Source organism: Bemisia tabaci, chromosome 3 (genome assembly GCF_918797505.1).
Source record: "Bemisia tabaci chromosome 3, PGI_BMITA_v3".
Lineage (NCBI taxonomy): Eukaryota > Metazoa > Arthropoda > Insecta > Hemiptera > Aleyrodidae > Bemisia > Bemisia tabaci.
This window is the reverse complement of record NC_092795.1, coordinates 52,164,997-52,180,662: the sequence shown is the minus strand read 5'-3', so window position 1 is coordinate 52,180,662 and position 15,666 is coordinate 52,164,997. Positions and strand designations below refer to the sequence as shown.

The following is a 15,666-nucleotide window of genomic DNA, read 5'->3' as shown; positions in this document are numbered from 1 at the left end:
TTTCTCATCGGTTGATGAGTACATTTCAAAATTACCTAAAAGTAATTCTTTGCAAAGGCTCTGACAGAGTAATACTAGCTCTTCTAAACTAAAAATTGACTACTATCATTCTCAGTGTATTGAACAATTTTATAAGTAGCTGCAAGCGTCCTCCATTTGCTGATCAAATAGGCTTTTTGAAACAAGGTCGTAGGTTTTAACGAGCGCTAGCATCTGGTGGTTGTCTCAAGTTTCTCAAAAATATCACATTTATTGGTAACTTGCTTACCTGTGGCTCAGTTCAAATACTAAGAAATACAAATTTGATCATGAATATATTTCAGGAATTATTTAGAAGAGTTTTACAATGTTCCCTGAGACTTGGGAAGTGTACCCAGTAAGTAGATATTTACTGTAAAATTTCTAAATGCGGAAAATCTATGCCAATAGAATGTGGTCGTAGCTTTCTTGAATCCTAAAAATGTCCATTGAAAAACCCATGTTAAGCACTTACCTACCTCAACATCTTGCTGATTGTTGACTTGAAATAGACTGTCTTTCCGGAAGGATAAAATTGCCACTGCTAAAATAGATATGACCTCCAAAGAGTCATAAGCAAGAATTACATCCCACAGTAAAAGTAACTGCTCCACAGCTAAATACCCACTGAACCCTCGCATCAACCATTTGAATACAACTCTCACCCTGCAAATGATAAAAATTAGATGTGAGGATATTGTTATCGTAGCCTAAATTTTCAATATTGTTATCAGTACTCAAAAGGGAGTAAATATCATTACAATATAAAACAGGAAGCCAGCCTGAATAGAAAGTGGTAACGGGATGGTCAGGTCTTAAAAAGCAGAGATCAAGGTCTCTGAATCCTGAGGAGAGACGAGAGAAAAAACTTTTGATTCCAATAATCATTGAAGTAGCTAGGGAGACATAAGGGTCCCTGTACCTCCTCCCACTGGAAAATGTATGACCGTGCGATGTGACCACTCAATACCATCAGGCCCCTGTGAAGAGAAAAGATTCAAAATCTTCGATTAATGTTTTACTTTTTCGAAACAAAACTATTTAAAATATCTACTTGCTTGCTCTAACTATTCTTAAACGAATGAGGACGAGTTCAAGACAACCTCTGGGTTAATTTTTTTTAAAATTACTTTAAAATAAACAGAAATTATCAGCGTCGAGTCGTCGTGTAGTGTAATGTTGGCGTTCCAATAACTGGTCCAGTTGCTTCCGAGCGAAAGAAACAACATACCACGACCGCCATGCATACGGTGTAGTATCCGCTGAATTAGAAGGCGTTTCTAATCTAAATTGTCGGACATTCATGCACACATCCTGAACCAGGACGTGATAGGGAGGAGGCGAAAACTAGACGATCGTCACAATTTTCTACCTCCGGCTGTCTTGTAAGCAGGCTGCCCCCCCCCCCCCATCCTTTCTCTAAAATAAAGTAAAATAAAAACCAGGAAAGTAGTTTTTACTGGAGCTATTTGTGGGTAAAATTGAATTCATGAACTTAACCTGTCAATATTACCCTCGGTACAGACAGTGAATAAATATAATATCTTACGGTAGTTTATGAACTTAAAATATTTTTGAATCCCTATTGAAGCCTGATGATGAGTTTGTGTAAAATAAAAGCTAAGAACAGCAGAGAAAAGTTGTATCCAGCAGAACCATAACCTCGACGGACTATTATACTGGCGGTAGTGCGGTAATAAATACCTTTACGTATTATGATTAGTAGGTAAGTAACGTCAGGCCTTCCCGTTAGCTACCTCCATCATTTTCCTCGTTCAGGATAATATCAAGCCAGTTTCAGATGTGTACCTATGTACCTACGTAAGTGCATCGAAAGATTGTTTTCTTCTTTTAAAATCTATTTGCGTATGATAAATTTTACGGTGTGGACAATTAAATATTCAGACCATGTACGTAAATTTCGAACAAGAAATACAATTTTAAAAGGTGGCCCGAACTATTTGTAACAAGGTGGTAAAATAGTGCTCGGTTCACACTATTTTGCGGGAAGACCAAGGGTAAAAATTTCAATTAGAGTTGAATATTTGAGCTCTCTTAAATGATTGAAACCTTACGTCAAGAAAAAGGCTTCAGTAGAGCGAATTTTATAAAACCAGGAAACAGACGTTCGAATCTTCACGGACGAAAATGTGACCAAGAGGATTATTGTAATCAATAGAGCGTAATTTTTCCACCAAAAAAATCATAAATTTTAGTTAAAAAGAAGAAGAAGACCTGTATGTCGACGGTAAAACTCCCAAACCACGTACTTATCTCACCAGCGGTTTTTAAAATCTCCGCTCCCATTGAATTTTTCATCGTAAACAGAAATAATCAACATCGGTCTCTGAAGAATTCTCAATGGTAATTTTCTTCGCGCAAAGAACAAAAATGAAGGAAGTTTTAATGTATTGACGTTGAATAGTTCCCCCTTTAAAAAATTAAGTATGACAGGAAATCTGCAACGTCGCAAACCGGGATCCGTGGTTTCAACATCGATCGATGATATACCACTATGGAATTTCTTACCGTAAAACCCATTAACCCTGAGATGCCTGAGTCGGGTGAAATCGGCCCGAGGCTTACCAAAAACACTTGGTCCGCGGGTTGTATGTTGTCGGTAGGTGTTCGAACGAGCTTTAGGTAGGTACGTATTCGGGCCTGTTTTTTTTATCTTTGTTAGCACAGCGCGGAGCATTGCGAGTACACGTCTAGGCCTCGGGCCTCGCGCCTTCAATTTTGCAGATGCAATATGGACATCCATCAAGGACGAATAGTTGTATCTCTGCGCCGTCATCAACGCGTGTCCTTTCCCTTGCTGTATTAGCCTTGTTGTGATGGTTCCGTTTGCCTTAATTTTATAGCGATGTTTCAAAGGGTACGTGAGCAACAAAGCCAAAGATAGGAAAGGCCTCTTTTTTAACTTTTCTAGCGAATCTGATCGGCACCTCACCAACGGTATAGAGCGTATTATTGCAAGTTCACGCCTCAAGTCATCGCGCCTTCAATTTTGCAGATGCAACACGGACACCCATCAAGCACGAATAGTTTTACCTCTGCGCTGCTGTCATCAACACACGTCGAGGCGTCGCTTATATTTGAAATTAGAGACAAATTGACGGTAAATTCGCTCAAAATATGCTGTGTGTCCAAATTAATGATTGTTTTGAAAAAAAATTTAGGTACGTATGTTTCAGGAAGGTATAGGTAGCAGTTACAAGGGAAGTAAGAAATCTCGTATAACTAAGCAAATTGTGCAGGAACTCTTACGGCTGGATATGATTTGTCTTGAAATGCATCCATAGAACAGGCTCATATCGTTGCAGAAGTCGGGCAAACAGAAGACACAGCGCCAAAATTCCCTGCTCAGAAGAACTAACTTCGTGCATTCGAAACCAATACCGCATGTAAAATGCTTTAAAAGTACAGTATACTGCTACCGGCTCTTTGTACAGGTAGCAGAGAGGACATGCTGAAAATAAAAAAAAAATAAAGGAGCGTGAATTAGGTACTTATAAAATAAATTTGTCCAAAATATCACAGCGTTCGGTCTAATTTCTCTTTTTCATTAATTTTTTTTTTTTTTTTTTTTTTTTTTTTTTTTTATTTCAGACGTAGATATGCACCGCTGACTATCTTTAGCGCCCATTGTATCTTTAGCGCATTGTATTGAATCAACAAAATATACAAAATATGTTTGTTTTATGGACAAATATAAAGATGAAAACACTTATTCACACTCCACGGTAATGGACGTATTTATGCTAAATGGAACTATGAGCGAGTGGAAAGATGGGGTGTGCTCGAGTTAGTTGAGGGTTGAGGGCCACAAGAATGAATGGGGATTTTAAAGCGCCAGTGACGTCAGCAGTGACGACCGGGCTCGATGAGCTCGTCCCTCGTCGTTGGAGCGTTTTAACTCATGAGCCTTGACCACAAGGCTCTTGTCGCATGTCCACGGCTCGCGAGTTAGCTCTCAGGTCCTTTTTATTCAATGTAAAATCCCGCCTCTCCATTTTTTCTAAAGGAACTATATCCACTTTAACATTGTTTCTTATCCAGCTCACCACGAGCACATCCCATCTTTCCACTTGCACATAGTTCCTTTCAGCATAAGTACGTCCAAATGGAACATAATTTCGTCTAGACCTTTACTTTCATATAATTGAATCTGTATCCTTTTATCAGAGTCTTAAATGTGAAAAAATGAAACTAAATAATCATTTAAGGCCGCTTTTTAGAGAATTTTACGATTTAAACCAATGTGGCAGTCGTGCCACATCCTCCCGGCGTTACGGTAATGGGAGACACTCTCTAGAGAACTCCTTAATCCCGTGCGATAACTATTCAAACGCAGCAGTGGTGGGGTTGCATACTTCCAATTTTGAAGGCGATTTAGCAGAGCGCGCCAAAAACACTAATCAGAGTTTCATTTATTACGATCTCGCGGTCTGATAAGGCTGTGCAACGTGCTGTTTTGTACTAAAACTATATCAACGCGGTGGAGAAACTCCTAATCCACATTATCTAGTTCAAGGCGTTTAAAAATCTCTGCTCCTGTTTTATTTTTTTACAGGAGGACAAATCAACATCATTTTCGATGTTTTACGTCCGAAATCTCCGAAATTACATTCACCTCTATCCTTTAATCGAATACACTCTCAGGTACTTACTAAGACAGTGCGGTTGTTTCGAACTTACCGTACATGGTGAACCCATGGAAAGGTATGATTCCATTCGGTGGGTAGTACACGGAATTTTTTGTGGTCGGCGCCTTGCCCCTGAGCACTCCGCGGATCGGCGTTGCGCAGATGTGATGGAAAATTGATAGCACATCCGTATCCCGGTAGAAACATAACATAATCTATTTCGTTGCAATACAAAACAATAAAAACACAATCAATGTACTCGTCCAAAATTTTACGATCATAGCTGTTTTATTTCGGTTTTTCGACCATTATACCTGAGTTTTTAATCAATTTATGATTTGGAAAGGAATTAGAGGTCAATTTATACATCCTCCGAAACTGAGTAACCGTCTCTCATTCACGAATATAAGTCCAAATATATTGTCCAGGGTCTTAATGGTTTGAAAGGGCAAAAATCAAAGGATCTTATTTGCATCGAAACCTTTTCCAGTTTCACGTAATAAGTCGCTTATTTTACTGAAAAAAGTTTAGTAAATTAAATCGCTTATTTCGGAGAAATACCAAAAAAATTAATGAGACAAGAAATACTACACAGGAGGCAGGAAAGGATTACTTTTCCATCGAAAACTATGAATCACGAAAAAAAAATCCGACCCAGCACCTTTTCTGTAAATAGGTGCTTCAATATTCTATTGAAATTCTCGTCAGTTTTCTCTAAAGAAAATTTCCTGAGGTTTTCGATGTAGAGCTTACAAATTAAAATTAAGGTTGCTGAGTAAATTTTAAAATGTTTTAATGTAATTACGGCCCTGACGCTCACTCAATCATATAATGGCCCCGGCCCTCCTTGACCTCCTGTGACCCAAAATGACTAATTGATCAATGCGCTCTCTTTATTGTCTCATCGGCGGATGCGGGGGGAGGGTGTTCGCCCCCCCCCCCTCCATTCGCTTGAAAGAAAGATGGAAGAAAAAGGGAAGAGAGAAAGGAGGAAGGGTGGAACGGAGAAAAGAGGAAGAAAGGACGCTTGCATTTGGTGATTATTCATGACGAAATGAACTCAAACTGCGTATTACAAACTTTAAAATTTCGTAAATTTCCTGGGAGAAGCCTCACGAACTCCCTTACGCCCCCTCTCCCCCCGTTCGAAGTGCCTGGGTCCGCCTATGATCTGTCTCCTCCTTCGAAACGGAAAGAAGGAAATAGCCTATGAACTGTCAGAGAGGAAGTTGAGCTGAGAAATTCGGTATCACAAGGCGTCATAAAAATGATGGGAAAATGACTGACAACATTCTTTCTGACGGCTGAGAATGAATGTGCCATTGAGCCGGCGGGTACGTGGGGCCTTGAGGTGGGTCAGTATACCTGGCTCTGCGGTTTCATCCGCCGCGTATGTTTATCGTGGTTAAAGAGTCATTAGATGCCTCTCATTTAATTGGCCAATTACTGCAATTAAATCTTCGATGATAAACAAACGGCGAGGAGTCGACTTACTCCTAGACCATTCCCACGATGAGTTTTACAGTCGTTGCTCGCTTGACGTGTCTCGGATGCAAAATTGATCCTTTCAGTCCGAAAAGTGACCATTAGAAAGAGAGAGAATACTTGATTTAACTTAAATATCTATTACATTGCAGCGTCGCAAACTTTGACATAAAAATATATTAACTTATTCGCGAACGACTAAAGATATTTTTTTCAAATTTCAATGAGAGAATTATTTTTGTTTGGAACGAAAATCCATGCAAGTTTTAATACAAGACACACACTCTTTAACGAAATTCAGAAATAAGTTATGAGGTGAAACTTTGCAATATTGCAGTGCAATAAAGCCCCGCTGCCTTTTACCCCTACGTTCTAAGAATAAAACTGCATGCCCTGTTCTCTTGCTTACTGGGCCTTCTGCTTCTTAGGAAAGCGGTCTACATTTACTCATTCTTTTGTCTGCTTTAACATTTATGACATTGTTTAAAAACATCAAGATATAAAACGACTAGACTCTGGTGTTTAAAAAATTAACGAACACATTTTGATAGGTACACTTTATTACGAGTTTAATCAATTGAATAGACGAATCTCCATGGCAAATCTTAGTTAACCATCATCAGGAATGTAAGTTTATAATACTCTGTTTTTTACTGCAGATAATTACTCAGATTAAATCCAATGAACAATTGAACCGAGTTCAGCAGCGGGCTGATTATTGAAATTTATAGACAAAGCGATAGGCAAAGAAGACCAATGAAAATGGAGCGATCCAATCGGTGGAAGCCAATGGTTGCCATGGAAAAGAGAAGTAGGTAATAGATTAATTAACGGCAACTAATCAGAGACCCCATAATTAGTTCATCATTTTCCTTCGTCTGTGAGAACCACACGTTTCGACCAATAGAATCACTCTAATTTCCCTTTGCCTCCTTTGTCTATCAATTTTAATAATCAGCCTGCAGGAAAGATCTAGGTACACAGGTGAATAAGATAATATTGTCAATGAGGAACTTTAAAAAGTGTGTACCTGATACAGAAGATCCTCGAAAACAAAATATGATGGATCATTTGACGCAGTTAGTTGCACATCCTGTAATATATATTTTCTTGAATAAGCATGATTTTATTACTGAGATGGATATTTGAGTACCGTAATGTGAGCAACCTTTGTAGTCCTTGAGCCCATACGACCTTAATTTTGAATCTTTTCGCATGTTAGTAGTTACCTACACCAACTCTAGGTTCACATTTGAACGCCGAAGTAGGTGAATACACAGAGGGTAATGGGAAACTCTTTTTAGTGGACAAAAGAAAATAATAAATAAAATAATAATAAATAAAAAATAACTATGGTAATTCTCTGCTTGACTTGGTCCTATGAAACCGCTGCTGTGTCATAATTGAGTGAAGAATATTTCATTAAGTTTACGTAAAGTGAGATTTAAAGGGGCTTCGAATCAATTCAACAAACGACGAAAAATTTTGCTGTACCTTCACTCAAATTCTACCCACAGTTTTTGGTCTTAGCGCGCTTACATATATTTATAAAGACTCTACAATTTTTTCTGCTGTATGGTCAAACTGTATCTGTATCAATTTTTGGACGTCAATGGGCCTGTTGCAAACTTTTACTAGAGCAGAATGAAGAGTTGTTTCTTATAGATAATGCCTCAAAAATCACGATGAGCGCATCGGCAAAGTCTGAAATGCACTCATAAATTCACAATCTGCGTAAGAAAATTGCGTTATTTTGAGCTTCCCGCTTCAAAAACGATACCACTGCACAGGGGAACATTTTGTTAGAGGAGTCGCTCCATCGTCGGCAATATTCATCATGGCCGACGCTTGCGCAGTTCCTCGCGTAATTCGAGGAGAGTTCAAGGTCAATTAAGGCGGGCGAGGAAAATATGAACGTAAACACGCCGATTGTTATGTGGTTTAATTCTGTTCAGGTGTTATCTCGTCCCATCACACGTGTTTTGGCGGACTGGCGTCGGCCATGATGAGTATTGCCGCCAATGGAACGACTCCTCTAACAAAATGTTCACCTGTACCGTAGTATCGTTTTCGAAGCGGGAAGCTCAAAAGACCGCAAATTTCTTACGCAGATTGTGAAGTTATGAGTGAATTTCAGACTTTGCCGATGCGCTCATCGTGATTTTTAGGGCATTATCTGTAAGAACCAACTCTTAGTTTTGCTCTAGCAAAAGTTTGCAACAGGCCCATTGAGGGAGAATCGTCCTATTTTTTTTTATTTATTTATTTTTTTTATTTATCTATTTATTTTTTACATTTTGTTAGCTAAGAAACAATACCGCGCATCTGCTAAGTGACGAGTTTACGGTGATAAAAGGAAAATTCGCCAACTTTGTAATTCTGATGTTAGATATCCTCTATTTTTATACATTACAGCGCTCCCATGGGAAATTGGAAAAACTAAAAACATCGGCTAGCGTATTTTATAATGTAGAATGTAGCAAAGTCGCTATCTTATTCTCGCCAAAATTGTAAGTCAGGCGGCATTGCTCCTCAGCCCTCGATTTTTAAGTTGAGATCTACAGTTACCTAATGTAACATCACTCCACTCACCTTGATAATTAGTTTGTCTACGACTAAATCATATTGTAAAACCCTTTGCTTGAGTCTGTTGAAATACTCCTCTCGCTAAGAAAAAAAAAGAAGAAAAGGAAAACAGCAATGTCAGTAATAAGAAAGTAATTCTAAGTTTTCAAAGGAGGCATTAAAATTCTTTTATAGGCAGCTAGAATTTTGTATTGATTCCTTCGTAAAATTTCGTGAGGAACACAATCGCGCTACTAAGATTTTTTATTGATTCCTACGTAGCATTTTGTAAGGAACGCAATCTTGCCACTAGGTTTTTCCAAAATCAACTCTCAAGTTCAAAAAAGCGCTTAAAATTGGGACCGTGATGGAGAAGCACCCGTGTCTCAAGAGAGAGTTCACCTCCATATTCAGTCATTTTTTTAAAAAAGAGATATGGCTATGATTAACTGGACAATCGTCAGTAAAAAAATCTCAATTAAATACTCAGAGATATTTAAAAGCGAAAGCAGGCATTGCAAAATACGAGTGTTTTAGGACACAGAAACAACATAACATTGATTCTGCAGTACCTCTGGCGTAACGGTTGATCCTAGGAGTTGTGTCCAAATCCTGGCTCTTATGCACAGAGGAGCTCCCTTCTTCAGATACTCCTGAGCTGCAGGCGCATGATTGAATGCAATAACTGAGAACATTAAAAATAATAAAACCATAACCATCCCTCTTAACTTCATTGGTCCAACGTGCCAGAAAAAGACCCTAAGATAGCTGATCCCTGGTAAAAATTGGCAGTAGAATCTGTGTTCCAAAATACCATAGACCTTCAGCCGACTGTAAGATTTCCAATAGCTTCTATAACCGGCAACACAATTTCTTATAGCCTTTTACAGCCGATGGCGATTAAGCAACAGCCTGACGAAAAAGTGTATGCTATCCGTTACTAATTACCTACGGATGCTAGGACTTAGTGAGTTTTTGGACTACCGCTCTCTTTTTGGGCCGTAGTATCTTGATTTATTTTGCGAGGGAAGCTCCGTACTTTTGAAGGATGCCTGCCATTCCTACTATGTTGGAGCGCCTTCAATTTCGTACGATACTGTGCAATACCTCTGGTGTTAAATAGTTCCTTCAAGCGCCGTGGTACGCTGCGGCGCAGCGCGGCGGGCGGGCAGCCAGCGCGAAACGCGCATTGGCGCCTACAAACCTAACAGGGATACTTCACGCATTGCGCAATGCGTGAAGTATCCCTGTTAGGTTTGTAGGCGCCAGTGCGCCGCCGCTCCGCTTTGTGTTAGGCGGCTCTAATATTTAATCTCGTGGAGTCAGCGTTATTCAACTCATGACTTTGAAATATTTGCACACTCTGTATGGATTATTCTCATTTTAATTGATGAAAACAAATATGTAGTAAAGGAAAATATAATGTGCGTTTTGTAAATATTATGGTGATTCCGTACAAACTCGGGGATTTACAAAGCACACGAATTTCTACACAATTTCTTATAGCCTTTTATAGCCGATGGCGAAAAAGCAACAGCCAGGCGATAAAGTGTAAAGCCCGGTGACAGGAACTGTAGCCCGGCTGTTTAATTTTTTATCGCTTCGTGTAGCCTGGCCGTATGATTTTTTCCACTTTCTACAGCCAGCTATATGATTTTCTATCGTCTTCTTCAGTCGACTATAAGAACTCCTATGGTATTTTAAAACGCAGCTCCTATCGCCAATTTTTACCAGGGATTGGCGTAAGTAAATACAAATATTAAGCTTCAAAGTAAATACTAGGTAACAGAGACAGTAATGCTTTCATTTTTTAAATTGAATTGAATATCATTGGTATTTGGAGTGTAGCCGAGTGCTAGAAATAATGTAACATTTTCTTTAAAAAACTTACATTATTCAAGATTTTACATTATTTCTAGCACTCGGCTACACTCCAAATACCAATATATTCAGTGCTACTACCTTTCAGACATTGTATTACAATGTTCGCTGATTTTGAATATCATTATCCGACAGAATAACTCCATCTAAATACCAGCTTTTAGCCGAACAGAAATGAAGTCTGATGATAAACATACCTAAATTCAGGTATCGGGCGGACATCTTATTTTAGATTCTTGAAACTGCTTGAGAGGCGATTTTAGCAGAAAAATAATTATTGGATTTTTTTTTATAGGACTGATCATAATTTGACTAACACTAAGCAGATCGGCGATTTTTACGATGATCCTCCGTAAAAATTGTATTTCAATCACTAAAGATGAGACTTTTGCTTACCCTTTTCGCCCAACGCAATACGTTCAGCTTCTAGACTGGGATAAGGTGCTCTCTGGGACGGCATTTCATGATGGACACCAATCAGAGGCTCCCCGCGAGATATTTCTCCGTATAATATTTTCTGCGCATGTATTCAAACACAGAATATCAAACCAAGCTGATGGGAATGTACATCTCTACAATATTTTGTAACAGACCTCTCAGCATAATGAGCACCACGCTCTATCTAGTTGGGTCTTGGTCATGCGAAGCTATGCCAACGCCTGGATGCAACTATTCGTGATTAATGGATGTCCATGTTTCCTATGCAAGTAATTGAAGGAGTTTCAACTTTTCCTCCCAATAAAGTATTCATGCGGCGTAGCGCCGTTTGACCAATCATCGGCAGGTATCTGGATGAACAAGGGAGGTGGAATGGCTTACTAAAGACTCAAAACTGCACGTTTTGGGGGTATATTACTCGCTTATAAGTTTTAATACTCCATAGATCTGAGCAGTGGTGTGACGTGCTTTGCGATCTATCGATTTATCTGCAATTTAAACTTATGGAAAATGATCAATTAACAGACGTTTATTCATAGACAATGATGCCTTGCTCGGCCGACGCGCGAGCCACGTTACACTCATCACTGGTAAGGACAAAGAAATTAGAAGCGCCTTCAATTGCTTGCATATGCAACACGGACATCTGGTAAACACGAATAGTTGTATTAAGGCGTTGGGATCAACTTCGCATCCACGCTTTGTCTGCAGGACAGTCTAAGGGGATCCTATTAAAACCCTGATTATATTGAAAAAATCTGTCATTAATATTTTTGGTTTGAAGGTAATTTATAGACATTTATAAGATACATTGAAGTGATTCGCTAGCGCAAAAAAGTAGACATCGCTGAAGTTGAAGAACGTCAATTTGTTCTATATAAACGTTTTGCAACCATGAACAAGGCCATCAAATGCACAGATACAAAGAGCATTGAAATAATGAAAAAATCTACTCTTCAAAAATGTTGAAAATTGCAAATTGTACAAATATCTTTCGAAAAGAGATTCCATTAATAGGAAAGAATAAATGAAAGAGGAGAGATTAGATAAAATTAATACGATACCAGCTCTGCAAAACTCTTCACTTTCAAACTGAGGTGTGTGAATTCCCATGTTCCATCATTGATCCTGGAAATTAGATTAAAATCAAACAAGTGAGAGGAAACATCGTAGAAAAAAACATGGAAGGACAAAAATTTACTAAAAATAAATAGAGCCCACGCAAATGTTTAAGCAAGTGCACATCTAAGCTTACGATGCTCATGATTTTTATAATTACAAATTTATTGTGCATATGAATAGTTACGGGTGATGAATTTTCATTTTTACTTACTTGAAGTTGAAACTACGGAAATTTGGATTCCTTAGCCATAAAAGAACTTGCAAAAAATCCTTTGGTGCATACACAGGTCGGTATTGAGTCAGATCTGTGTAAAAAAAAAAGTAAATAGATTATAATGATAAAAATCATTTGGTGGATTGAATGAGATGACGGAGTCCACTCTGAGGCGATTTTTTCATGCAAGTTAAATTATGCAGGTCCAGTAAAACGGTTACCATTTCATTAGAACATCGTTAATGCTGATAAAATAATATTAACTCTGAGGATGCGTGACTGTCTTTATTCGCCACCGGCCACAACAGAAGCAATTTTTCACCAAAATGACGATGAAGTGTTTTGCGGCCGCTTTCATAGCTGTCTTAATAAATATAAGAAAACTCAAGCCCGCCTGCATTTTTATAGTCAATCCGATGGACGAATATCACTTTTGCATTCCGAACCATCTTTTATTCGCAGTAATATTTTCGGCAGGAAAAAGGCATATATCGTCACCTTCTGGCCAGAGTATCACAGGCGCCATGCGTCAAAAAATTCCGCCGCCATTTTACTTTTTTAAAAGAAATTGTTGGTTGAATCTGTTTGAAAATTTCACTGAATTTTGTCGGCAGCACGAAGAAAATTTATTGAAATTTTCGAAAAGCTTTGTTGGATAATTTCTCTGTAAAAAATAGAATGGTGGTGGAAATTATCTAAATGTTGCATGGCGCTTGAGATGCTTTGGCCGAAAGGTGACGATATCTCACCTACCTATCTCGTAGGTGCTGAGCTCCTTCCATTTTTCAAGAATCTCATCTCTGTCAGACGCGAGCCGAAACCGTGCCAATGAGAGGCTGTTGATGTCAGCACTCATAGAGTTCAGGGACTTGTGTATTCGTTTCTCCCAAAGCATCTGAAAATTATACGATACAGTTTTTATAATTTTCAAACAAGCCAAGATGTTGTTAATTTGATAAAGTTCCGTAAGTTAAGCTCGCCATCTTTGGAAGGCTACTTATCGCAATCTTCAAGTTGGAATATTTTCTAGTTCACAAACGGGTTACTGAGCTATATGTAAGTAGAATGCTGTAAAACTCAGTGCGGCAAATGAAATGCTTTCTTTTGTAATTCTGGGACTGACACTCAACGACTTATTGGAATTATCTAGGTGCAGATTGTAGTTGGACGTTGAAATACCAGCTTCCTTTCTCTCAATTATTTGTCCAATTCCAAAAACTTTTTAGTATGCAGAGGATACATGAAAAAAAATAATTATCATAATTATAGGTCTCCAATGTGTAGAATGCGTTCATTGCATCAGTTACATATAAATACTTAGATATTTACAGTATTTAGGTAGGTATCTACATTTGATCGTCAAAAGTCCCAAATTTGATAAAATCATGATACTTAAGCACTAAGGAATATTAAATGTGATTTCACCTGAGCCTTCTTTAAGTACTCCAGAGGTTCCTTATCTTTGTAACTACAGACGTCCTGTGAATTATGAATGGATCGCATTAGATGAAACACTGAGTTGCGTAGATCGGTCTCCATGCCGCTTGAGCTCAAGGATTCCAGCAGACATTTCTTGAAATCGTCCAATGTCACGGACTTAGAGGCCACCGTTTTCTAAAAGAGGAAGTTTTCAAGATTTGCTAAGTCTTTTAAGTTTACCAAGTCAGATGTGATGCTGTGAGATGAGGAGCTCATATCCAATTGAGGGTTGTAAAATTTTATGCGAGATTCAGATTGAGTCTAGGGCTATGAGATATAATTCCTGATATAGTTCGTGTGGGTAATTAGCATTGCCGTATACTTGCGTAAAATTCGATGGGCCGCTAGATCAGTTATGAATGGAAGCACACATTAAGTATGTGTTTCCTCTTTAAAATTACAGAAGAGGTGCTTGACGCCACGAAAAATTCGAAGATCAACTTCCAACAGGGTTGCCAGATTCTCTCCCAGCAACTAGTTTGTGCTTAGGAAAGGATACATTCCTCTCCTGAGCACCAACTAGTTGCTCAAGAGAGAAACTAATTTCTGTCCATAGGCAGAAAGTTTCTACCCATACATATGTAGAAACTTACTCCTTTACTCCTAAAATTTGTTTCTAAGGAAACTTACTCCCAATAGGTATAAAATTATTACCGATAGGTAAACAGTTTCAAGCGAAATTTGCTCACGGCAAATAAATTTAATAATCCCTAATGGCTCTTTTACCTGATGCAAGGCAGCCTGGTTCCGAAGTCCTGCACATTCGTGTTGACATTATCGTTCTTCGTGAAATTTTAAAGTTTTTTAAACAAAATTGTAGATTTCATTGTTTTTCAATCGTTTACGACATGCCGGTCACGACTGTATAACTATTTTAAATACGTATCTACTTAACCACGACCTGGAAATGAGCGTAACGCTCGAAATGACCATCTTCTGATCTAATCCACTAGAAGGTATCGGGAGGATACCAGGGTAACATTATCATAAGGTACCCCGATAATAATTCATCTTACAAAATGTATTCCAATGCATCTGACTAAGCTGAACACTCCGCCCCCCCCCCCTAGTTTTATACTGATTTCAATTTTTTATTCTAATTGACATTTTTGGCCTTGATTGCTCCTTATAATAGTGTGGACCCAGCACTACTCTACCACATTGTTCTAAAATAGAGTTCCTACCTGCAACTCAGCGTAGAACTTGCAATATGCATCTATGGAGGTTATTTCATTTGCAAACTTTTCGGCGGTGAAATGAATGCTTTTAATCTTCAACTCGTCCATCTCTCAGGAGCAAAATTTCAACGCCACTACGCACGATTTCACTTTATGGAGACATTAAAGGCAAAATTAACAACGGAAGAAAGGATGTAAACATAGAACTTTCAACTTCAGGATCATCGTGGTGCAAGTATTATCCAGCAAAATACTATGAGAGCGTAGATCACATGTAAGTTCAAAACAAACGGCTCTCGTCGAGAGATTGTTTATCGGTTGCCATGCCCACGCTATCGCACAGGCAAAGATTACCCGCACGTCTCTTCAAAACATCGTGTATGCAAAGGCTCTATCTCCCGCCCTTTGACGGCCCTTGCACGTTTGTATCCCAGCATTTGTACGCACGCAATAAAGCAAACTCATCACCTCGACAACATTGAATGGAAAAGGAGATGGTGTTGCCCTGATACCTATTTGTTTTGATATCTGATTTCCGTGTCCTCGTCCTGTGCTGCTGAGTATACAATATGAATAGGAACGATTCGATAGCCGATACTAAAATTGATTTTTTCTGAATTTAATTAAAAATTAAGTG

At 38.6% G+C, this 15,666-nt stretch overlaps 1 protein-coding gene across 1 annotated transcript; it reads right to left on the bottom strand.

Moving 5' to 3' along the window:
- Positions 1-72: 72 nt before the first annotated feature.
- On the bottom strand, positions 73-15,337 carry LOC109036311 (TBC1 domain family member 19). The gene is made up of 12 exons (XM_019050468.2): positions 15,036-15,337; positions 13,798-13,986; positions 13,126-13,267; positions 12,370-12,463; positions 12,101-12,164; positions 10,995-11,115; positions 9,290-9,402; positions 8,745-8,819; positions 7,183-7,245; positions 4,720-4,882; positions 3,289-3,490; positions 73-684 (listed from the first exon to the last, which is right to left on the bottom strand). The coding sequence occupies exons 1-12, from the start codon at positions 15,135-15,137 to the stop codon at positions 342-344; spliced, it is 1,671 nt and encodes a 556-aa protein (XP_018906013.2). The 5' UTR covers positions 15,138-15,337; the 3' UTR covers positions 73-341.
- Positions 15,338-15,666: the final 329 nt, after the last annotated feature.

What these genes read in the sequence shown, in the direction of transcription:
- LOC109036311 (XM_019050468.2), bottom strand. Translation starts at nt 15,137, where the DNA reads ATGGACGAGTTGAAGATTAAAAGCATTCATTTCACCGCCGAAAAGTTT. An exon ending in AGTTCTACGCTGAGTTGCAG is followed by an intron (nt 13,987 to 15,035) that starts GTAGGAACTCTA and finishes TTCCTCTTTTAG; the next exon opens with AAAACGGTGGCCTCTAAGTC. An exon ending in TATTGCGTTGGGCGAAAAGG is followed by an intron (nt 9,403 to 10,994) that starts GTAAGCAAAAGT and finishes TAATGTTCTCAG; the next exon opens with TTATTGCATTCAATCATGCG.